Genomic DNA, 24,598 nt, shown 5'->3' with positions numbered 1-24,598 from the left:
GTTTGTCTATTTTTTACGCACCCCCACATCCTGCTCATGAGAAGGAGACACTCCACCTTCTGGATCCAAAAAGAGTGTTAGCATTTTACCTCAATCGTACAGAAGATTTCCAGTTAGACAATCAACTCTTTGTAGGTTATGTGGGTGCAAAGAAAGGACAGGCGGTGCAGAAGTGGACCATCTCTTGATGGGTTGTCCTCTCCATTAAGAAGTGCTTCGCTTTGTCAAAGATGCAACCCCCTGAGGGTTTGCGTGCTCATTCCACCAGAGCAACTGCTGCATCCACAAAACATCTGCTAGGCAACAACTTGGCATCTCTGTTCACGTTCACAAAGCGTTACTGCGTGGACAGTCAGGTCCGCAGAGACGGCTAATTTGGCTGTTCGGTCTTGTCAGACTTCTTAGTCTGATCTTGGTTCGCAGCCCTCCTCCGAGGATGGTATTGCTTGGGTTTTCATTCTAAGGTAAGGAATCTGCAACTAGAAATTTCTGTCAGATGAACAAGTTACTTACCTTTGGTAACAATTTATCTGGTAGAGACATTCTAGTTGCAGATTCCTTACGGACCCACTCATCCTCCCCACTTTGCAAACTGATTTCTAGGGACAGGGACTTCCTTCTCAGGACACTTGTTCTGGCATACCAATCTCAGTGTTCTTCACAGCTCCTCTGTACTGACCTGGAAAGATGTGAAGAGAAACTGATGTCAACGTGCCAGGGTGGCGCACATATACGACCGCAATGTCATGATGGTGAACACAATGCCAATGATGCACTCAGAGTTGACTCACGCACCTGACGGCACCCGAAGGTATTGCTTTAGGATAAATCTCTAAATCAAGTCTGACGCCGGGGGAAATTCTAAGTAAGGAATATGCAACTAGAATATGTTTCTACAAGATAATTGGTAACTGAAGATAAGTCACTTGTTCTTCAGACCCAAGAACTTCATAATCAGGTAAGATTTCAAGCATAAATACTTAGCAGTTTCAAAAATCAAGAATTAGTGCAATTGTTAGAGTTCTTCAATTTTAACCTGTGGAGGAAAATAATGTTCAGCAAACACAGGTTTAATAACGGCTTACAATGCCAATCTCTGGGAGCAAAGTTAACTACTGGACACTGATCAGAACCACACCAACAGGTCACACTGGGTGGCCTCATGCAGTAAGGCGTTGGGTGCCCAATGATTCTCTGTGGGAGTTAACCTTGTGACGAACAGGCTGCAGACTCTGGCTAGGAAGCCATTTGTGGACAACAAATAGGCAGGTTGTAGACGGGTGATCGAGGCGTAGATGCACCTTTGGTCCTTTTTTCTGGGAGCAATCGCAGTCAGGAAGTCCTGTGTGTTGAGGCTAGAGGCGTCATCAGGGTCTGGCAGGGGTGGACCCAGGGTGGCCCCGAGCTCTTAGGAGCTCAGGGTTTACATTGGCACCAGTGACCATCTCAGAGCGGGACGTGGGCGACGAGTACACTGGTTGCTGGAGGTGTGGGTTTTCTCTCACCACAAGGCTGCGGGAAAGGTGCCCCACTTGAAGAGGTTGTAGGTGTCTCGGGTGAGTACAAGATGGGTGAGACCACATTGGACTCTGTCTTTGGACAGATGAGGAACCTTGTTGGTGCTGTTGGTAGGCTTCACCTTTGTCCATGGACGTCGGCTGCAGTGGACACTACTGGTGTCGGGTCTTTGTGGTTCCAGAGGCTTTATTGCAGAGCAGGTCCGCTACTCACTGGAGACTTGAGTCTTTATGGAAGGCAGGACAGGACGAGTCATTTGAGGTTAGCAGGCAGTCCGGTGATGTCAGCTGCTTCTACTTTTCTGCTTCTGCAGGTGGTCTTCTATGTCCTTACGTCTTAAGTCATCAGGATCTGAGTTCTAGGGTTCAGGGGTGCTACCTAAATACTCAACTTAGAGGAGTTACAGGAAGTCCTAGGTGGTAGTCAATGGGCCGCCCACCTTTAGAGTGACTACACCCTTTCTATGACCACTTCCGTTGGAAAGTGGGCGTTTCCCTAACCCTAGTGGCCTAAGTCCTTCCAAACAAGATAGAGAAATCTGAAAACTGGTGTTCACTTCAGCTTGTCCACCTTAGGGGTGTCACTGACATGAATTAGGCACACCTAATCTGCCTAATTTTTCCACCTGTTCTGCTGCCAAAAGTGGGGTCAGGACAAGGGGGTCGGTCATCTCTGCAATCTCGAGAGACCTGGGTCACATATCAGAGGCATCAGGGCCTTTGAAGCTCCCCGCCATGGAATGTCCATCCTGCCTGGGTGGGGTGATGACACCTCTGCCCAGTGCAAGCTTTTGTTGCAGGCCCTCAAGAGCGCTGGCTCTGACCTTGGTGGGGCCAGAAATGCGTCTATGGTGCCTGAACTGGTCAAGACCAGTCAGTCAACACACTAGTAGCTTGTAGGTTTTTAGGGGTCACCTCTAAGGTGCCCTCTGGGTGCATTTATTAATAAATCCTTCACTGGAATCAGTGAAGGTATATTAGTCTGAGAGGTTTGATACCAAACATCCCAGGGTTAAGGGAAGCCATGATGGAGCTGGGGCACTCGTAATGACCAGTGTCTAGCACATGCATTTAAAACGGCTTCCCTGTTCATTTACTATGTCTTAGAATCGACAGACTTAGCAGGGGCATATCTGCCTATGCATATATGCCCTCACGGGTGCCCTGATGCACCCTGCCTTACGGGTGACTTAATCCTCGCACATGCAGTGGTAGGGGACCTGGCACACAGATTTGTGTGTGACAGGTCGTGTGCAATTTTTCGTGCACCAACACTTGCAGTCTGCAGTGGCAGCACTGTGTGGGTTTGGTGAGGGGTCCCTGGGGGTAGCACAACTGTGACCTTCCTTAGTACCCCAGGCCATAGGTACCAGGGGTACCATTTATGAGGGGCATACAGTGGGTGCTAAAGAGTGTGCCACTTGTGGAGAAAAACTGTGCAGTTTTGGGAAAGAACTCTGGCACTGGGGACCTGGTTACCAGGAACCTAGTGCACTTTCAGTAGAAATCACATCAGAAACCAGGCAAAAAATGGAGTCTAACCATTCCATAAAGGGTGCTTTTCTACTCCAGGTGAAAACATGACCTGGCACACCCCTTGTGTGTCATGCCTCACTAACTGCATCTAGGTATTTTTTTAAGTCACCCCTACAGCAGGCCTTGGAGCCCTAAGCCAGGGTGCATTATTTTTGATGCAGGAAGTATCTGCATGAGCAGATATGCCCCCGTGATTTCTAGTTCGATTACTGGATATTGCAAGTCAACAGGGAAGCCATCTTAAGGTATGTACTGCACACTCCACATTACGCGTTCCCCCACTGCATAACAACTTCACTGAGGCCTAGGGTGTTTGGTATCAAACACCTCGCCTTAATAAATCCAGGCTAATGCCAGCCTTGGATTTATTATGACGTGCACCCAGAGGGCACCAATCCCCCCTGAAACTTACTTGTCCCTTAGTTTGCTGCTTGACTGATATGGACCAGCCTGCCACTACAGACATGTGTTTGACCTCCCTGGAGTGGAGAGCTGGCGCTCTCATAGGCCTGAAAAAATGCCTGGTTCGGCGGAATGTGTTATCACCTGCTCCAGCAGGATGGCTAGTGAATCTGCATACCAAGGCCAGGTACTTCAAAGACCCTGCTTCCTTTGTTATGCAACCTCGGCTTCCCCAGACCTGGGAGTTGCCACCCCTGCCCATAGGCCCACTTGGCACTAGGACAGGCGGGAAAATTAGTTATGCAGTAGGCTTATTCCACCTTTGGGCTAGCCACACCCTATGGTGAGTTATTGAGAAGGGTTCCACCATCTTTATTTTGGTCAAACCGGGAATTCTGGGACAAGGTTATGCCCACTTCCCATAGGACGTGGTCATATAAGGGGTGTAGACGTCCGAAGGGTAAGTAGCCCATTAGCTACTACTCTACACTCCCCTAAACACCCTTAAATGTAGTATTTGGGTAGCCCCCTGATTGTCAGATTTGTCTGACAAAAGAAGTAGCAGGACCAAGAAGAGCCGAAAAAGAATGATCTGTGGACTGCTGGTGGACTTTGGCACAATACCTTTCTTGCTTACCTGCTCCCATCTCAACAATCACAACAGCCCTACATCCTTCAGCTAGTCATCCTCCAAGTGTCTCGGAGGGCCTCCAGCACTTTGCCAAGTCGTCAGGATCATCCTTGAAGTGGAGGAACCACTTTCCTGATTCCTGCATGCACCAACTGCAATGTCCGGTTCAGCGTTGTGCTGACCACCGGGTCCACCGACGTAGCAGCTGCCCAAAAGGAGATCACGGTGTTGCAAGAGGCCAGTCCCGTCTCCCCACCAAGTTAAAAGACATCACATCAAACTGGAACCACCCTGCACCAATACTTGGGGTACCGACCCCTTGCTGCCGCTAAAACTTGTTTGAAGTCCAATCCCGATTCCAACGTCGCATCTAAACACCAGCCGTCGAGGGACATCACCACCACAGAGGACATCACCCAGAGTAGTCCAGCTGTCCTGTTTTGTCCCTCTTCTTGCAGGACCACCAAAGAACAGTGAGCGCCTTGATGCAGGTGCATCGATGACAAAGACTCTCTGCCCCCAAGCTCCACAGCCCAGGTCCATGACATGAGACTGTGTTCCCTTGCTCCCCGGACCCCCATCAACTGGGCCCCCTATTGGGAGCTCCCGGACATCTCCCCCCTTTGCAGTCTCTTTCAAGGTGGCTCCCCTCATCACTAACCGGGCCATGCGCAAGATAACCAATTCGACCAGTACCTCTTCACCCGGACGCCTCAGGGCAGGTAAAACTGTATTGCTGATCTTGCTTCTGACCTTGCACCCCTAGCACCCTACAATCGACAGGGGACCCTAAAAACTGTTTGCAAGGACCCCTTTTCAGTAAAAGAACTTACAGGACTTTACCCCCTAAAATCTCATTTGAGTAAAACAGTTACTCACTAAATCATTAAAGCTGTAATGGTACTTATCTTCTTTGAAGTCTTCTGGTGTTGAAACATTATATACACAAAGTATTTTTTCCAAACCTTGGTTTCGAGTTACCTCTTAAGAGCGTGTCTCATTTATTGACTCTGTGTGTTTTACAAATGATTCTCACTATCCTCTGATAAACCTAAGTGCTCATCCATACTACCACAAAAGAGAGCTTTTGGGATTATTACTTTTACCTTTGTTAACTAATAGGGGTTGCCTGCACTATCTGCACCGTGTACCGCTACATTTGGTACACTGCATAGATAGCCAGCTCGCTACAGAGGTCCCATGGATGCCCTAATTATGCTCAGAAAATGCCTACAGGGCAGGATGTGGTTAGTAGCTAATGAGCTACCCACTTTGCTGCCAACTGATGAGCACTTCCTGCAAAGTGTGGCATCTTGGCATCTAAGGATGCACCATTCTGCCCACATCCAATATAGGACCCCTCTCACAGTGTGTGGAGCTTACTAGTCCAGCCCAGAGGTGTGGCTACCAGGGGGCTACACGCCTCTTGAAAACTGATTTGGCAACTGGTTTCCCCTCTTCTGACCCAAGAGCCAGACTGTCTGCCTGAACAATGGAGTTCATCTTTTGGGCCAACACCTTTGTGGCTTCCCGCTGGAGAGAGGTAACACCTCCTTCCAGAGCAGGCCTCTATTGTATCCTTTCCTATGAATTGTTAGTATGTTTCTCCAGGAGGACAGAAAGCGGTCTCAGTGACAAGACCCCATGTGCAACCAGTAAGGGAACAGGGGACAATAAAGTGGTAACTTGGCTATAGTTGAACACTGCAACTTGTTACATTAATTTCGACCTGAGAATCCAGTTGAGCTCAATGTAACACGTTATTTGATATTTTGAATTACTACCTTGGTTGCCCTGTTTCAATGTTAGCACAGCTGGAAGGGTCAGTGTGTAAGACTGTCCTCGTCAACTGCTTAACCAAGCTGTTCCATAGCAAAAACATCAGTTTTGCATTTTTACTATTTAGACATGTAAAATGGCATGTTCTGCCCATGAAATATGTTTCACCCTGCTTTAGGGCGCGATAGGCCTGCAATAGGGATGACTTACACATGTACCTTGGGGAGGTCTTGCCTTGCCATTACTTTAAATGGCAACATCGGACCAGCAGTTTAAAGTGCTCTTCCAGTCTGCAGATAATTGGCTAAGACTTTTGTTTTACTTGTGTCACATCCAAGGTAGGACAACCATTGCTGCAATCCCTGGGGGGACCCTCTAACTTACATGCCCTGGGTACCATTTACTAGTGACTTACATGTAAGTTCAGCCAATGGGATATGAACCAATTCAACACACCAGTTGCAGATTCCTTACCTTAGAATTTTTCCCCAATTGTCAGACTGGATCCGGAGATTTTTTCTTCAAGCAATACCCTTGCGCGTCGGTAGGTGGCGTCGGTCGAATTAGCAGGAGTCATTGCCATCGTAGTCGCCCTGATGACGTCAGGAGTAGTACATAGACGCCACCTCAGCGCAGTGACGTTGGTTCTTTTTTTTCCACGCCACACACTGATACACAGAGAGCTACCCTGGTCTCTTTTTGACCAAGTTCGACCGTTTTGTTGAGTTTTTGGTGCATCAAGATGTCCCCGAAAACCGGTTTCAAGCCGTGCGAGGACTGTCACCGCATGATGTGGTGCTTGGAGCGTGACCACGACCCGAAGTCCTGCTCCGAGTGCTGGGCCATGCAAATGAAGGCCTTGCGGGAGTGGTCCCTCAAGCTCATAGCGGCCCGGCGCTCGACTCCACGTAGGTCCAGGTCTCGCTCAAGGGGAAGGTTTTGAGATCGTTCGCGGAGCCACCACCAATCTTTTTCCTCCAAGTCTTCGGGCACAGGTAAGAAGAAGAAGAATTCCAAGAGGTCCCGTCGCCCTTCGTCTTTACCCTGTCGCTTGGCTGATGCGACGCCGGAGGAGCGTCGACGCTCGAGGCCTCTGTCTTCAGACCCTGCTTCTGGGTCCGCTCCGTCCGCGCTTCCCTGAATTTCTGGGAGCCCTGCCCAATTAAAGGAGTTTTATGAGGCCATGCGCCTCATTTTTGGGCGCACCGACCCCAGTATGGCGCCTTCAGGCCCAAGGGGTTGAGTCGAGGGGCCTCTGGGTTTTGCACCGGCAGCTTCGGCCTCCGAGGTCCCCTCCGGATTCGTTCGCAGATCCACACCAACGCCGGTCATACCACTGAGACCTTCCCCAGTTCGATTGTCGATGCTCCCGACGTCGGTGGTGCTCACCATCAACATCGACCAGATCCTTATCCCCAATGACTAGGAGTCACAATGGCGTCAGCCGACGCCGCCTCTGTCTTCGATGGGGCCTACTCACCCCAGGTCAGATTTGGACCCCTTTCCTTATGGGTACGAATTCAGGGAAGGGTTGGAGGGGCCCCTGGACCCTTATGAATACCAGGATGACCCATCTTTGGACTGGACACAGGAATTGCGCAAGGCCGGTGGGCTGGACACTTCTCCAGATGCTGGCATGCTGTCATCTCCTACCGTGGCTATGGTGGAGGGAGCAACTTATGCTATGGTGGTCAGTAGGGCGGCTGAGTTCCTTGACCTTGAGCTACCTACTGTACAGGTCAGGTCTAATCTCCTGACAGAGGTGATTCATCCAGGGGCCTCCACATCTGAGCCACTTTTGCCATTCAACGAACCAATGTCCTTTTGCATACTTGGTCCAAAGCCAGCAGAGGGGCTCCTGTGAGCAGGACTATTGCACGCTGCCATCGGCCCACCCCGAACGACCCTACATTTCTGTCCCAACACCCACACCTGAAAGTCTTGTCATCCAAGCTTCTTCTTCCTCAGGCACATTCCCTTCCGCATCCCAGGGTAGGGAATCAAAAAGGCTGGAACAATTTGGGGAAAAGATGTTTTCTTCCTCCAGTCTCAAGCTGCGGTCCATGAACACATTTTGCCTTTTGGGCCGCTATACCCACTCTGTGGGATATGGTCGCACAAGTTCTGCTGCAGATACCGGAGGAGACCCGTGCTATTGTCTCCCAGGCTGTCAACTATGGGAGAGATGCAGTGAAGATCACGATCCAATGTGGGCTGGACACGACCGACTCTCTGGGCAGATCAGTTGCTACGACGGTGGCCTTGAGATGCCACGCCTGGTTGTGTACTTATGGTTTTTCGGGGATGTCCAACAGTCTCTTTGGAGACAAGGTGGACTCGGCCTTGGAGAGATTGAAGGACTCCCGGGCGACGGCTCGGTCCCTTTGGCCTTCCCGCCACCCATGATGTTGAGCTGCTGTGTGGCTGGGGCGCAGAATCCCACGTTGGCGTGGGACAGGGAACCAGATGTCTGTCCAGTCCACCCCTGACCCCGCTGCAGCCTCCAAACCCTCCTAGTCCGTCCCCCCACTCCAGTCCACTTGGCAGCAGGATTTGCCAACACCTGCCCCACTGGGAATACATCACTACGGACAGGTGAGTTTTGTCAAAAGGTCTATTCCCTTCCCTTTGAATCTGCCCCACCATCCATGCCTCCATCAATCAGCCAACTTCCAGAGTATCATTTGGCACTTCTCATGAAGTCGGGTCTCTCTTGGCCAAGGGAGCCATAGAGAAGGTCCAGTGCCAGAAGTAGGTCTTGGTTGTTTTTCCTGCTACTTTCTGGTGCTGAAAAAGGACCAGGGCTTGTGCCTATCCTAGACCTTCGGGACCTCAACTACTTCCTCAAGAAGGAGAAATTAAAAATGCTCACCCTGGCTCAGGCCCTGTCTGTCTTAGACCCAGGAAACTGATTGGTAGCGTTGGACTTGCAGGACACTTATTTCCACATTCCCATCTTGCCTGACAACAGACGTTACCTGCGATTTGTGGTAGGTCATGAGAACTATCAGTTTAACATGCTCCCCTTCGGCCTTATCAGCGCCCCTCGGGTGTTCACAAAAGTGATGGTGGTGGTTGCAGCTCATCTGCACAGGTCACAGGTCTCAGTCCTCCCCTACTTGGACGACTGGCTGTTGAAGGCAGACTCGCCCCAGAAACTCATCTCCCACCTTCAGACTACAACAAGCCTCCTGCACATGTTGGGGTTCACTTTCAATGTGCCGAAGTCACACTTGACTCCCTCTCAGATGCTCCCTTTCATCTGAGCTGTTCTGGACACAGTGGAGTTTCAGGCTTATCCTCCTGAAAAGCGAGTCCAAGATATTCAGGCTATGATTCAGATCTTTCAGCCTCTGTCTTGGGTTTCGGTGAGACTGACTCTGAGGCTGCTGGGCCTCATGGCCTCCTGCATCCTGCTAGTGACACATGCCAAAGGGCATATGCGGGCTCTGGTCTAGATCTCGGAGGGGACTGCGAAAGACCTGCAGTGGTGGCTTTCGAATCCGCATTGGTCCACGGCAGATCCCTCTCCCTTCCCCAGCCAGATCTATACATAGTGACAGATGCGTCGCTCCTGGGTTGGGTTGGCCACATGGGAGAGGTGGAGATCAGAGGCCTCTGGACTCCATATCAGTCTTCTGGAGCTCCGGGAGATCAGACTTGCATTGAAAGCATTTCTTCCCTCTCTCAAAGGGAAAGTAGTGCAGGTGTTCACGAACAATACTACCGCCATGTGGTACTGCAACAAACAGGGGGGTGGGGTCCTGGACACTTTGTCAGGAGGCAGTACACCTCTAGACATGGCTGGAACATCAGGGCATTACCCTGGTGGTTCAACATCTGCCGGGTTCCCTCAGCACCACGGCGGATGAACTCAGCCGTTTATGCACAGTCGATCACGAATGGCGCTCCATCCGGAGGTGGCGCAAGGTTTCTTTCAGCAGTGGGGAGAGCCTTGGTTAGATCTTTTCGCCTCCGCAGAGAACGCACAATGTCAGCTGTTTTGCGCGTTGGAGTTTCCAAGGCAGCACTCGCTTAGAGACGATGTTTGTCTTGAGTGGAACTCCGGCCTCCTTTTTGCCTTTCTGCCTATACCACTTCTGCCTAGAGTTCCCAAAATCAGGAATGACTGGGCCCAAGTTATCTTGATGGCTCAGGACTGGGCACGGAGAGTACGGTATCGAGAGCTATTGAGCATGTCCACCGATCCTCCATTCAGACTGCTCCTTGGGGCGGATCTTCTGTCCCAGCAACAGGGGACGGTTCTCCACCCGAACCTGTCCAATCTCCGCTTTAATGCGTGGAGATTGAGTGATGGCAGTGGATGACTTTTGATCTTCCACCCGAAGTCTCCTATGTTATCTTAGCAGCCAGACGTCCCTCCACCAAAACGGTATACACCTGTCGTTGGCATAAATTTGTGGCATGGTGTACCTACAGATCTGTTGATCCCCTCCCTGCTCTGCTATCTGAGGTTCTTTTGTTCATTCTTTCTTTGGCCCAGCAGGGCTCTGCTTTGGGCACCCTTAAAGGGTATTTATCTGCCATTTCAGCCTTTTTTAGGCTACCTGATCATCCCTCACTCTTTAAATCTCCTATTGTGGATAGGTTCATTAAAGGCCTCACCCATTTATTTCCTCCCACTCCATTTATCATGCCTCTGTGGGACCTCAATCTTGTCCTTACTTACTTAATGTGTACTCCCTTTGAGCCGATGCACAATTGCCGTTTACTGCTCCTCACTTTCAAGACTGTCTTTCTTGTTGCCATTTCATCTGCTCGCAGAGTGAGTGAGCTTCAGGCTCTTTATTTCAAGCCTCCATTTTTGTCTGTGCACCCAGACAAAGTGGTGTTGCGCACTAAGGCTTCCTTCCTTTCCAAGGTTGTTACGCCTTTTCATGTAGGCCAGTCCATCACCTTGCCTACTTTTTACACACACCCACATCCTTCCCATGAGGAGGAGAGACTCCACCATCTGGACCCAAAAAGAGCATTGGTGTTGTAACTCAATCGTACTAAAGATTTCCGGGTGGACGATCAACTCTGTCGGGTATGTGGGTTCGAAGAAAGGGAAGGAGTTGCAGAAACATACCATCTCTCGATGGGTAGTTGTAGGAATTTGGCTCTGTATATACTATCTCAAAGTGAGAGATAGTGTGCACAGAGTCCAAGGGTTTCCCTTAGAGGTTGATAGTGTCAACATTAGATAATACTAATGCTCTATTTTGTGGTAGTGTGGTCGAGCAGTAGGCTTATCAGAGGGTAGTGTTAAGAATTTGTTGTATACACACACACACACACACACACAGGCAGTAAATGAGGAACACACACTCAAAGACTTAACTCCAGGCCAATAGTGTTTATATAGAAAAATATATTTTCTTTATTTATTTTAGAACCACAAGATTTGAGGTAAGTACATAAAATGCAAGGTACTTTACACAGGTAAGTATAGAACTTTGATTTAAAACAGTAGTATACACAGTTTTGGTTAAAATGGCAATAAGCTATTTTAAAAGTGGACACAGTGCAAAAATCAACAGTTCCTGGGGGGAGGTAAGTTTGGTTAGGTTTCTCAGGTAAGTAAAGCACTCACACAGTCAGTCTCCTGGGCATAGGCAGCCCACCGTTGGGGGTTCAAGGCAACCCCAAAGCCACAGCACCAGCAACACAGGGCCGGTCAGGTGCAGAGGCCAAAGGAGGGCCCAAAACTCATAGGCGCCTATGAAGAACAGGGGTGCTCCAGTCCAAGTAAGTACCTGCGTCCTTGGGGAGCAGACCAGGGGGATTTTGTAGAGCTCTGGGGGGGGACACACACAGGCCCACAAAATACACTGTCAGCGCCACAGGGGCGGCCGAGTGCAGTAGGCAAAATAGGCATTGGGTTTGATATAGAAAGCAATGGAGGAACCCGGGGGTCACTTAGGTGATGCAGGCAGAACACAGTTGAGCTTCACAGGCCAGCCACCGACTGGCTAGGATGAGAGCAGTCTGCTGGTCACTCCTGCACTGGTAGGTGGTTCCTCTCTGTCCAGGGGGCTGCGGGTGCAGTGCTTGGTCCAGACTTTGGGTTCCTTTGTTACCAGGCAGTCGTGGTCAGGGGGAGCCTCTGGATCCTGTCTGCAGACGTTGCTGTGTGAGTGCAGGGGGGGTCAACTCAGGGTGTCCACGTTGTTGGAGTTGCCTGGGAGTCCTCTCTGCTGTGTTTGTTGTCCTAAACTCGAGCCGAGGGCGTCAGGTGCACAGTGTTTAGACTCACGCTTCTGGTGGGAAGTGAGAGTCTCTTTAAAGTTGTTTCAAAGTTGCAAAGTTGTTACAGTTTCTGAACAGTGCCGCTGTTCTCGGGAGTTTCTTGGTCCTTTTGGTGCAGGGCTGTCCTCTGAGTCCTCAGAGGTCGCTGGTCCTGTTGAATGTGTCTCTGTGCAGGTTCTTTGAGTCTGGAGACAGGCCGGTAGGGCTGGGGCCAAGTCAGTTGGTTTCTCCGTCGTCTCTGCAGGGCTTTCAGATCAGCAGTCCTTCTTCTTTCTTCAGGTTGCAGAAACATGATTTCCTGGATTCATGGTCGCCCCTAAAAACTAAATTTAGGGGTGTGTTTAGGTCTGGGGGGCAGTAGCCAATGGCTACCTTCCTTGAGGGTGGCTACACCCTCTCTGTACCTCCTCCCTGAGGGGAGGGGGCGCACATCCCTATTCCTATTGGGGGAATTCTCCATACTCAAGATGGAGGATTTCTAAAGGCAGGGATCACCTCATCTCAGGGCACCTTAAGGGCTGTCCTGACTGGTAGGTGACGCCTCATTGTTTTTCTCATTATCTCCTCCGGACTTGCCACTAAAGGTGGGGGCTGTGACTGGAGGGGCTGGCATCTCCACTAGCTGGGATTTTCTGGGGTGCTGTAACAACAGGCAGGAGCCTTTAAGGCTCACCGCCAGGTGTTATAGTTCCTGCAGGGGGAGGTTGGAAGCACCTCTACCCAGTGCAGGCTTTGTTCCTGGCCACAGAGTGACAAAGGCACTCCCCCCATGTGGCCAGAAACTTGTGTGGTTGTGGCAGGCTGGCAGAAACTGGTCAGCCTAGTACTAGGAGTAGGACTGGTATTCAGGGGGCATCTCTAAGATGCCCTCTGGTTGTATTTTACAATAAATTCCACACGGCATCAGTGTGCATTTATTGTGCTGAGACGTTTGATACCAAACTTCCCAGATTTTATCTTCCGTAGAGGGATGTGGCAGGGTGTAAAAAGTAGAGTGATGCCTGGCCAATGTGAAAGGGACTGACCACTTTTGGCAGAAAGATTCAGATAGCTTCAGATTCCTCACTGACCCACCCATCCTTCCTGCACTGTGAACTGATTTGCTAGGTTCCCGTTTTCAGGGCCCTAGTTTTACACACCACTGGTAAGTGTTCTTCATAGCTCCGCACCCCTGACGTGGTAACTCCTTACTTGGTAGTTGTCAGTGTTTCTTGTGGATCTGCACTTAGGGTATGAAAGATTTCTATAAGAAACTGACATCAGTTCGCTGCGGTGGCACCTATATAGGCAACGTGCATGTATTTTGCACTGCAAACGCTGATGTGGAGTCGACAACGCAACCCACCGGCACTCAGGGGTATGTTTTAAAATTCCCCCGGGCCCAGTTTGATGCCTGGTGACTAATATTGTAAGGTAAGGAATCTGTGGCTAGATAGTCTTTACCAATAGTGAAGGTAAGTAACTTGTTCTTTATCTAGGGTTCCCTCTTTCCAGCCAGTCATCCTCTCTTTCCGAGGTATTTTTGAAATGGTGATTTCTGTCACTACTGCACGTATACTTGGATAGTAGCACCTCCTTATTTTTAGTAAGGTAATTCACACATCGGTTGTCTGATCTGGGTATTGTTATATTTTTTCTATGTTAAAGCCAACAAGGGCCAGAGGGATTTAAATTGTCTTGGCCCTCAGCGGTCATTTTAGTATCAATTAACAAAACGTTTGTATCAGCACATGTATGGCTGTAATGCCCAAAACACTTGCATATGTGTTGAATAATGAATTCAACTTAAAGGGCCAGACCCAGGACCAGGGAGCCCTTTAAATTTGATAATAGCGCTCCCGCTCGCGGGACGTGCTTAATCTTTGACGCTGCTGCTGCCGCTCTACGGAGGAGGAGGGGCTGATCCAGGACCAGGGAGCCCTTTAAATTTGACAATAGCGCTCCCGCTCGCGGGACGTGCTTAATCTTTGACGCTGCTGCTGCCGCTCTATGGAGGAGGAGGGGCTGACCCAGGACCAGGGAGCCCTTTAAATTTGACAGTAGCGCTTGCGGAACGCGCTTTATCTTTGACGCTGCTGCTCTACAAAGGAGGAGGGGCTGACCCAGGACCTGGGAGCCCTTTAAATTTGACAATAGCGCTCCCGCGCGCGGGACGCGCCCGGGCAAAGCCCGGGCCAAGGGCAGGCCCGTCCTTGCCAGGAAGAGGCAGGGCAGGGCCCCTCCCCCCTTATATTCCCTACAGATTCTGGATTAGCCACTCCATAGGCATCTGGCTGCCTGAAGATATTGCGGGGCAGCTGTGATTGGAGCTGGGCAGCAGGAGGAGGGCTGCCACAGGAGTCTTTCATGCTCCCGCTCGTTGGGCCCCCCCCACCCCCTCTGAGTTTTCCAGGAAGTCCCTGAGTAACCGATATCAAGTAAGGCTTGCTAACTGAGCGTTTTTATTTAGATACATTATCTATATACCTTACACTGCCATACTCTGCCTACTACTCTAGTCGGATTTGGATTGGGCCAAATTTTGACACTTTGTCCTTTATCAATTGAAAGACGATGGGTAAAAGGAAGAACACTACACTTGGGGCTGAAGGAACACATGTTGCGCCTGTTCAATCGTCCATAACCAGTTACTTATCTTCAGTCTATAACTTGACTCAAAGAGCCTTCTTAGAACCTACAACCTATACACAATCTGTAGACTCTTTTATTGCCCCCCATAACTCTGATCCGCTTCTGCCTAAAGACAACGCTAATGTCCTGTATCCCTTACAGCCCTCTAATGTAGCCAATACTGAACATTTAGCTGACATTCCCCCTCCCCCAAAAAAAGGAAAGCTGGGGGACATCGCAAATGTACCAAGCTGTTAAAACAATCATTAAAGGCTAAGGAACTCATTTCTCCATCATTGGCCGCTCCGGCTGAACTTCCTTCTAAGATAAATTTATCATCTGGCGAACTTGGCTCAGATTGTAGGAATTTAAGAGATGGTCATTTGATTAATTTGGACTTAATCCTCAAACCCCTTTTTTGGCTATAGAGGAGAGATTAACATCTTTAATTAATTCTAAATTTGAGCAGCTACATGAATCTGTTTCTAATTTTCTTTTTCAGCAGTCTACTATAAAAACTGACATAAATTCCACTTCTTCCACTTGGAAATTGGCGTCTGATCTCAAACCCTCACAGCAGGTTAATTGCTCATCGAATCATAATCAACCTTCGTCTCAATGTATATTTACTCGTGGCTCCCATGATGATTTACTAACCGATCCTCTGCCCACTTCGACTGGTGGTGCGACCGCCTTACTGAAGCCAGATACAGTTTTCAAGCCTAGACCTCTTTCTAGTACACAGGAGGTCCTACAGCTTCCACCGGACAGCTTGCCTTATGTTTTAGTTCTAGCTAATGTGCCCCCTCTTGATCATACCCAGAAGGAAGATACCCATGCTCTAATAAGGAAATGTGCACATTGGATGAGCCGAAAACTTAGATATCAAGACGATCTAAATAATAGAATAATTATGGCAAGAAGGGTGAAGTGGGTAGGTTTGTCTAAAAAAGTTCACGAAGGTGATTATATAGTGATTAATTTTTCAAATTCCCATTCTGTTAACTATCTGCTGGCGACTCGAACATCGTGTGCGAAAGGGGATGGTGGGATCAAAATTTATCCATTAAGTTTTTTTTATGGGTTGACCACTCTATCACTTTCTTCTATGGAGGTTCCCCATGGACAAAGGACCGTTTTATCAAAGGTACCTCCTTGCAACCCCACCGTTGATCCTAAGGGCAACCAAAACCAGTCCTCCCTTGATGAAATCGATTGACAAATGGAGGGGCTGGGGCTTCTAAATGATACTATACAGGGAATTGAGTTGGCTGGAGGGCATACATTTTTTGAATTATCTACAGGGCCTGATGAGCCAGTTAGATTACCACAGAATACAACAGATATGGCTATAATTAAGGGGTCTGGGATAATGTCCCAGCAAAGTAATGAATTTCTATCCTTAATTAGCTGGAACATTGCTGGTCTCCGTTCTAAAGTTGAAAATCTAGAATGGTTGGAGTTTGTATCCACTTTTGATATCATCTGTCTTCAAGAAACTTGCCATACTGCACCTTTTTATTCAGATGGCTATTATTCTGTGTCCCAGCCAGCTCTTCCATCCAGAGCTGGCAGAGCAAGTGGTGGGCTTCTGGTACTTGTGTCATTATTACTTCCAAAAATCAAGGTTTCTTTGATCTGGTCCTCTGCCTTTTTCTTGGTGGTTTTACTATCAATGACCGGGCGGAAAGACATCTTACTTTTAAATTTATATAACAATATTCCGGGCACTGCCCTCCCAGGAAGCCTCGAAGAGCTCACAGATTATTTAGACTCTGCTGGAAAACTCCAGGACAGGAAATTTGACATGATTTGGGTTGGAGATTTTAATGTTCAATTGTGCAATCATGAATTACCCCACTTGTGCGGCGCCTCCACAGAAGGCAGAGAGCTATTCACCCATTTTATCCACTCTAATTTAGGTAACGCCTTGAACACCCTTATTTATAAATTTGATCTCACCTTTGCAAGGGATATGACAATAGTCGGTCAAGGGAAATACCCACCTACACATGGAGCACGAATGGTAGTACTATTGATTTTATCCTTATTTGTCCTTCACTTTCATGTTCAATGGTGGATTTTAAAATTAATTCTCATTGTGCCAGTGACCATAATCCGTTGACTATAAAATTAGCACTTAAAACTAGGGAAATTTTACCTAGAATAGTACATAAAGGTAAAGAGGCTCTTAAAAGAAATTCTGGCCCCCGTATGAGATGGGAGAGAGTAAACCCAAACACTTTTCACAAGGCTCTCATAACTCAAAATAAGGACCACATTAATACTTGTTTGTCCTTGCAATCCACCTGTGACCATCTTATAATTGCTTTCGAGTCTTTAAGCTGTGCTATTTCTGAGGCGCTGAAGTGTGCCCAACACTCTAAAGGCGTACAACCCCAACGGTGGTTCAATTCGGCCTGTACGGCTGCCCATAGAGACTTAATAATATAATATTAAAACTATTCCATTTAGCCGCGATTTAGTTAAACAGGCTAGGGGCCGATACAAGTTAGTTCTTGAGGAAAGAAAGAATGGAATACGCACTAGCGCCTGGGAAGATCTCATGGCAGCCACAGAATTGCAGGATCCCTCTCAGTTTTGGAAGGTGGATAATCACCCATATTTTTCAGGGCAGGCAAATAGGGAGGATGACTGTCTGATACCAGAAGGGGTCTGGGTAGAACATTTCTCAGCCGTATTTCAGTCTGTAAATAACCCTATTTATGGTATGGAGGTATGCGTCCTTTCACGCTCGCCCACTTCCATTCCAATTAAGAGTAGTATTTTATTTGAGGCATATGAGATCAGTGCAGCAATAAATAAAATGAAAATATGGAAAGCCCCCGGCCTCGATGGGATTCCAGTGGACCTATTTAAATATTTACCTGATTTATGGGTTCCGCTAATTACAAATGTTTTGAACAGTGCTATTCAAAGCGCTATCCCTCCCTCATGGCTAACGGCAATACTTGTCCCGATATTTAAAAAGGGTAATAGGCTTCACCCCTTCTGCTATAGACCCATTTCCCTCATTGACTCCACGGCTAAGATTCTGGGGAGTATCATTTTAACTCGGTTGGAGGAGTGGGCTGCAGGGAAAAACATTCTATCGCCAATTCAATATGGGTTTAGGCCTGGATTAGGCACAGTGGATCAGGCCCTAAATTTACATCTTATTCTTAGCAAATATGTTATTGCAAAAAGGGAATCTATCCACCTAGCCTTTATAGACCAGTCCAGTGCATTTGATATGGTGAACAGAGCAAAACTGGGGGAAATAATGGACACAATGGAGATCGAGCATGATCTGTTGGATTTGATTAAACGTTTATATTCTGAACTTACTATTATAATTCAGTTTGGACAACATTGCGAAAGATCCCATCCTCTTGCATCCAATCGGGGTGTCAGACAGGGCTGCACTTTGGCACCTTTTTAATTTCTGTTGTATATAAATGGTTTGTATAGTTATTTAGCCCAAAATGGCAAGGATTTCCCAAAGATGAGTTTTAGACAATTGCCGATTTTATTATACGCCGACGATGCCGTTTTAATTGCCCGCACGGCTAATGGCCTACAGTCCCTTTTGGACCTTTTTTTAACACACATACAAGAGCTTGATCTGAAAGTTAATTTAAAAAAATCACGTTATGATTTGCGGCCCTAAAAACACATGCACTAAATGTTTTATAATGGGGGGAAACGTTTTAACAAAGGTAAAAGATTTCTGTTATCTAGGTCTGTATTTAAGTACCACTTTGTCATGGAAATTTCATCTGAATTTTAAGCTCCAACAACTGGAAAGAAATGTTGAAGCAATTTTTCGCTTTGCCCATAGATTAGGGCATAGACCGGTTCATCAGATCATTATGCTCTATAAATCTAAATGTGTTTCGGCGGTGATTTATGGGAGTGGCCTCTGGGGATATACCAGTTCAAGCTTATTACAACTGGCAGAGAATACATTTCTCCATCGGCTACTTATGGTGCCCAAGAACGTAGCAAATATCATATGCCATGAGGAGTTGGGAATCCGTTACATTACAGACCTGATAGATATTGCCCCACTGCCGTTATGGATAAATGTATGGTCAAATCCGGCGGCCATTTTAACACATGACTGTATAAAAGACTGTATTTTGTTAGCAAATTTTAATAAAATTCCATGGTTACATTCTGTTCGCAATGGCTTGCAAAACTTGGATTTGGAGTATATGTATCTCAAACCAGAGCTTTCGTCTGCCAGTGCGAAAGAAATTGTTAAACTCCGACGTAAAGAGCATGTCATGAACCTTAGATATCAAGTGGCAGAGAACTGAGTTATTTTAATTCGTATGTACAGATTTCATCTTTAGATTCGTTGGAACCTTATTTTGTTTGGTTCCCGATTCCCTCCTTATACTCTTTACTTGTACTTTTTAGATTTAACCTGATTCATTTTAGAGTGGCGTTTCCGACAAAATGTGTGTGGGAAAAAATATTACCACCATGTCCTTGTGATAATTTTTCAAAACAAAGCACTTGCCATTTTATCTTATTTTGTACACTTTACTCAGCTCCTAGGAAAAAAAATGTATTACCTATTTTGCGTAATTTGCATACCCTTTCCTATAAAGAAGGACTGATTGGCATCCAAAGCCTTTCATCCAAACAAATGTGCAGCTCTATTTTAAGTTTTATCAAATCCGCTATCACCATTAGGAACCGATATGAATCAGTAATGTGATTATTAATTAAGGAAATTTAGATATTGCTTTACTGTTGTACACGATTTTATAAGTATTTTTATTTTATATTGATTAGTAGGTTTAAGTGGTAAACTTAGATTTTATAGACTTGTAGATTTAATATATTTGTCTTTGAATTATACAAATAAGTACTGTATACCATGATGATTTTTATGTATGTATGTGAACTTTTATGGCAGTATGCCGAATAAAGTTATTTTGACTGACTGAATGTTCTAAGACTACGAATATGATTAAATGAAACAGAATTGTGTACCTTTACTCCTGTCTACTTTGAAATCTATATTTGATAAAAGTAATACAGAAATATATGTATTTTATTGCAGATTGGTCACATTGAAGGACAGACGGAGCGAAAAGGAGTATTCCCGGTGTCTTTTGTGCACATACTGTCTGATTAACATAAAAAGGAACTCCTCTCCCATCTGTCAAATCAAATGACAGGTTACTCAGTAGAAGTGAAAGTCTGCTGACTTATCGTGCCCTTGTACACATAGTGTGTAAATAGCTGATGTTAAAGTCCACCTTATGAGGTGCATTATATATGGTTTGTAAATATACTTAAATTCTGCCTTTGCCAGTATTAAAGTAGCCGTGGAACCTGGCACAGCATTTGGGTTTGCTGCAACCGTCGACGGCGTTTACAACTTGGAACTGTCGTTGCTGTTTAAATATATGTACATTCCATGCCAGCGTACTACACTTAGGTTGTTCAACCCATTATCTGTTCATAGCTGCCTGCTCATTCTGAATATATCCTCTTTATTTGCAAATGAATTGACATAAATAAAAGTATGAAACTTGGAATTAAATATATTTTGAAAGTCATGAGGGGAGGCCCATAGAATTATCTTTAATTGGATGTGTATACATGCAGTTTATAGGTATGAAACGCAGTTAGATTTGTATTATATAAACAGTGGACTGTAAAGCAAGCTTATAACTTAAAAAAAAAAACACGGACCTAATAAGTATCAGTATCATTTTATGGGATGTATATATACACAACAGTTTGGGTTTCCTTTATATGGACTAAACCGTAGGAGGCTATATCCCCGTGACCACAGACCACCGCCACAAGAACATAACTTTTTTTGTCCAGCGGAATACTTCTTCCAAGTGTTCATTACGTATGGGGACAGAACTTTGGACATCTAGTAGAATAAAGGTCTGTGGGAAATACCAGTCTGTTTACATTATGCATGCATGTTTATAAATCCATACTAGCTTGGCTGAAATTTGCCTTTTGTACAAGTGTTTCATTCGTTTTCCGACCTGAATGTCAGATGAGACTAATTTATGTACAGTTCAGTTGGATTATAAATCAAGCTGCTGTTAATCCATATTGGATGTTACATTAGCTTAACCTGTGTAAATGCGTTTTGTTTCCTTGAATAGTATTAAATAAGCAATACATTTTAGGGCATTTTCCAGTTACTGAAAGCTCTTTAAAAGAGAGTTTTGGTAAACTATTTTTTAAGGAGACGAATAACTTAAGATCACCCATCATTCAGCGACCTAAATAGTTTCTGGCCCATTTGTAAACACTCTTTAGATGTGTTAAACCTGTGTATGTCAAATTAATTGTGTGAATGTGTGTAGCATTTGTTTTAATGGACGCATTAAACCAGGCGTTAAAAGCAAGGTAATTTATTTTGGCATATTTTGCATTTGTTTTATATTTAAACATAGTTACTCAAACATTCTTTTAGAAACACTGCCACCTTTATTCCTACAGTTGTTTTGAATTATAATTTTATTTTGACCGTTACATTTCTGAGCATTTTAATGCAAACTAATCGTGGTTTGTTATGATAACCTTCGATTTATATTTTTTACCTAGTCATCAATTATGAAAAATGTATGATTTAAAAAGAGATCGCTTTAAAACTTTGCAACGTTGAAGTCCATAAAAGCTACTGTGATTCTGGTAAAATAAGTAGTAGAAACACTTAAGATTTGAAGAGTCATGCATGCACGACGTATTTATTATCTGTTTTAGGAACTGACTGTACAAATATATCTGCTTTTTGTTTCGTGACAAAAAGCGTATAACGGAAAAGCACATTTAAGAAATCATGAATGAATAAACCAAACACAATTATGTATTCCGAAGAGCTAATTAGCTCCCTGAATTTATTTTCGTGTCATACAAATTCCAGCAAAAATTTAAAATTGACATACTGAATGCACAAAACAGGGTGAAAGTAGCTCTTTGTTGTAGTCTTACGTGTTAAGCTGTTGTACAGTTAACAGCATACTGCTTTGTGTAACAAGAAATCATCACCTGAGTTTATTCTGCCTTTCAGTACATCCGTAAATTGTTTTCAATTTGCATTTGAGAGAGAAACCTAACTCTGTGTGCTCCCATATGGTCTTACAATAAACTGGTAAAGCAAGTCTTATAAAAACCTGTATGTATTCAATTTCTCAGTACCATAGCTAGTGTGTTGTGAAAGGAATGACAGTGGTGGAAATGGCATGAGGTTCACCAATGTAGGTAGTGCCCTTTGAATCGCTGGTAAGGTGTCACTTCTAGTAAAGTCAAGTGTGCTGCTGCGAGTTCTGACTGGCCTGGCATGCCAAATAACAATTTAGATTCTGTGTTGTAATACAAATGCAACATACTCCGCTATGCCATCTAACCAAATGTTTAATTTAAATGCAGCCTTAAAGATTTCATTCTGATGGACACTTCTGATTGCCGAATCCTCACCTTTAGAATATTCCCCAGACACCAGACTGGATCCAGAAGCGTTCCATAGAAGTGCTTTAGTCCTGCTATGCGGTAGCTTCATTCTGCTTTATAAGACCTGCTATGCGTAAGCTTGGTTTTGCCCCAAAAGTGACAGAGCAGAGCCGCATGTAAGCGCAGACCGACATCAGTACCTTTCTTTCTACACATTTGAATGCAGATCCAGAATTCTGCTTCCACGTTCATCAGTCTTTCAATGACTCCCAAATGAAAATCCAGTGTTCAAGGGAATAATGTTCCCTTCTAAAACTACAGGCTTCAAAACATGCAATGACAGCTGAAAATAGATGTCAGTTACAGACCCACAGGAGTTGTCTTTGGTGCTTGGGTTAGGGGCACAACTCCAAGTCATGTGATGAGTGTGCCCTCATGCACCTAAAGGCGATCCAGGTCCACCAAATGAAGCTGAACATCACTGAACAGATGAAGAAGTCACAGGCCTTGTGTTAGTTGAAGGCACGTGCCACCCTTCCAAGAAGTCCCCTTTACTGTCAGAGCCCTAGAGTAAGTCGAAGTCCAAGTGGAAACATAGTGAAGCAAAGCAGGACTTGACTCCATCCTGTCAGTCTCTATCAAAAGAGAAGACATAATGGCATGTAGGTGCTAATCGATCCTGCTCAGTATCTCCACTTTACAAGCTGATCCTGCTTTTTTTTATTTTTATTTTTTAAACTTTTTTATTGGTAATAACACAATATGATACAAGGTCAGTTGGGATCAAGGTTTGTAATCTCTAGTGATTTTTAGAAGGAAATGTGGGAGAAAAGAAAGATAGAGGGAGAGAAAGAGAAAAGAACAGTAGAAAAGAGAGAAAAAGATGAGGAGGAAAGGAAAAGGGGAAAGAAGGAAGAGAGGGGAAGCGAGGGGAGAGAGAGAAAAAGAACGCAGAAAGAAAGAGAGATTTGAGAGCGAGGGTAAGGAAGGGAGGGGAAAAGGTGGAGGGTGGATGAGGGGGAGGAGAGGGGGAGGGGGAGGGAGCAGTGGTGGTTCCAGGTGGGGCACTATTGCCCCCTTGTAAGGAAGGGAGCCCACACCTGCATGAATATTTGAGCTTGATCTTGTAAGTTGTAGATGATTCTTTCGTGTGTGGCAGTGCGGGTCATGGCTATGATCCATTCCTCCGGGGTTGGAGGGGTCTCTGACCGCCAATGTGGGAGTATGCATATTTTTGCAGTGGCTAGCGCTGTATGCAACAGTCTCTTGTGTGGTCTAGAGAGATCTGATAGAGAGGTCGTGTCTTGCAGAAGTATAAGGGCAGGGGTGAATGGTGACAGAAGTGACATTACTTCAGCCAGAGTGGAGCTCACAGCATCCCAGAGTGGTCAAACTGTTGGACAGTTTACCAAAATATGTGTCAAGTCACAAGATGTCTCTGGGCATCGCCAGCAGTTCGCGTGTGGGAGGAGTCTAGTCCTATGTAATTTCGCTGGGGACCAATGCCAGTCGTGTAAGACTTTAAAGAGACAAAATTTCAAGCGTGCCTCTCGGGTACCTCTATCTAGTGCCTCTAGGGTAGCTTCCCAGTTGTCTGAGTCTAGGTCCTGTTGCAGTCAGGTTTGCCACTGTAAGCGCAGTTTGTCCGAGAGAGGCTGGGAGTAGAGTCGTCGAATGATTAGATCGTAGAGACCCGACATTACTCCCTTATGTTGCCCCCATTGCTGCAAGTAAGCCACTATAAGTGAAGGCAGGGACCCCCGGAGGGAAGATGTATTTCCCCGGGAAATGCAATGCTTTTGTCCCAATTGATGCGGTATCCCAAGAGAGCTAAAAAATCCTCGATTACCTCTAGTAAGGCCGGTATGGATCGTTCTAAGTCTGTTAGTGTTAAGAGAACGTCATTAGCGTATAGGTATATCTTGGAGGTACCTTCGGGTAGTGGTAGGCCGATTGTGGAGGGGGAGAACCGAATGGCTGCCGCCAAGGGCTTCATTGCCAGCAGGAACAGGCGAGGTGAGAGGGGGCATCCCTGCTGTGTTCTTCTCTGGATAGGGAAAGGGTTCGAGAGGAAACCCCCACAGTTGACTCTGGCAGTGGGCTGGGAATAGAGCAGTCGTACCATGGAGATAAATTTGTCACCCAGACCAAATCTCTCCAGGGCCGCGAATAAGTAGGGCCATTCTATGTGATCAAACTCCTTTTCTGTGTCTAAGGACAAGGCTAGCGCTATCTCCGGCGTGTCCCTGGCCCGGGAACCATAGGTGGTTCCTAGAGGTGCGGCCCGGCACAAACCCCACCTGCGTATAGCGTATTAAGGACGGAATTACTTTTCGTAGTCTGTTAGCCAGGACACTTGCTAGGATTTTGATATCCCCGTTTAGGAGAGAAATGGGTCGGTAGCTGCCACATAGTAAAGGGTCCCTCCCAG

The 24,598-nt window shown here is 46.2% G+C and overlaps 1 protein-coding gene across 6 annotated transcripts in view; it reads left to right on the top strand.

The window, feature by feature from the left end:
• ASAP1 (ArfGAP with SH3 domain, ankyrin repeat and PH domain 1) overlaps positions 1-21,889 on the top strand; it is a 1,537,410-nt gene extending 1,515,521 nt beyond the window's left edge. For all 6 annotated transcript variants that reach the window (XM_069220757.1, XM_069220758.1, XM_069220756.1 and 3 more), the window contains one exon: positions 19,805-21,889. In XM_069220757.1, the coding sequence (XP_069076858.1) occupies positions 19,805-19,879 (75 nt within the window). In that variant the 3' untranslated portion in view covers positions 19,880-21,889. The remainder of the gene's footprint in view (positions 1-19,804) is intronic.
• Positions 21,890-24,598: the final 2,709 nt, after the last annotated feature.

Source organism: Pleurodeles waltl, chromosome 2_2 (genome assembly GCF_031143425.1).
Source record: "Pleurodeles waltl isolate 20211129_DDA chromosome 2_2, aPleWal1.hap1.20221129, whole genome shotgun sequence".
In the NCBI taxonomy this organism is placed as follows: Eukaryota; Metazoa; Chordata; class Amphibia; order Caudata; family Salamandridae; genus Pleurodeles; species Pleurodeles waltl.
Note: the sequence above shows the minus strand (reverse complement) of the source record. Positions and strands in the feature narration are given on the sequence as shown.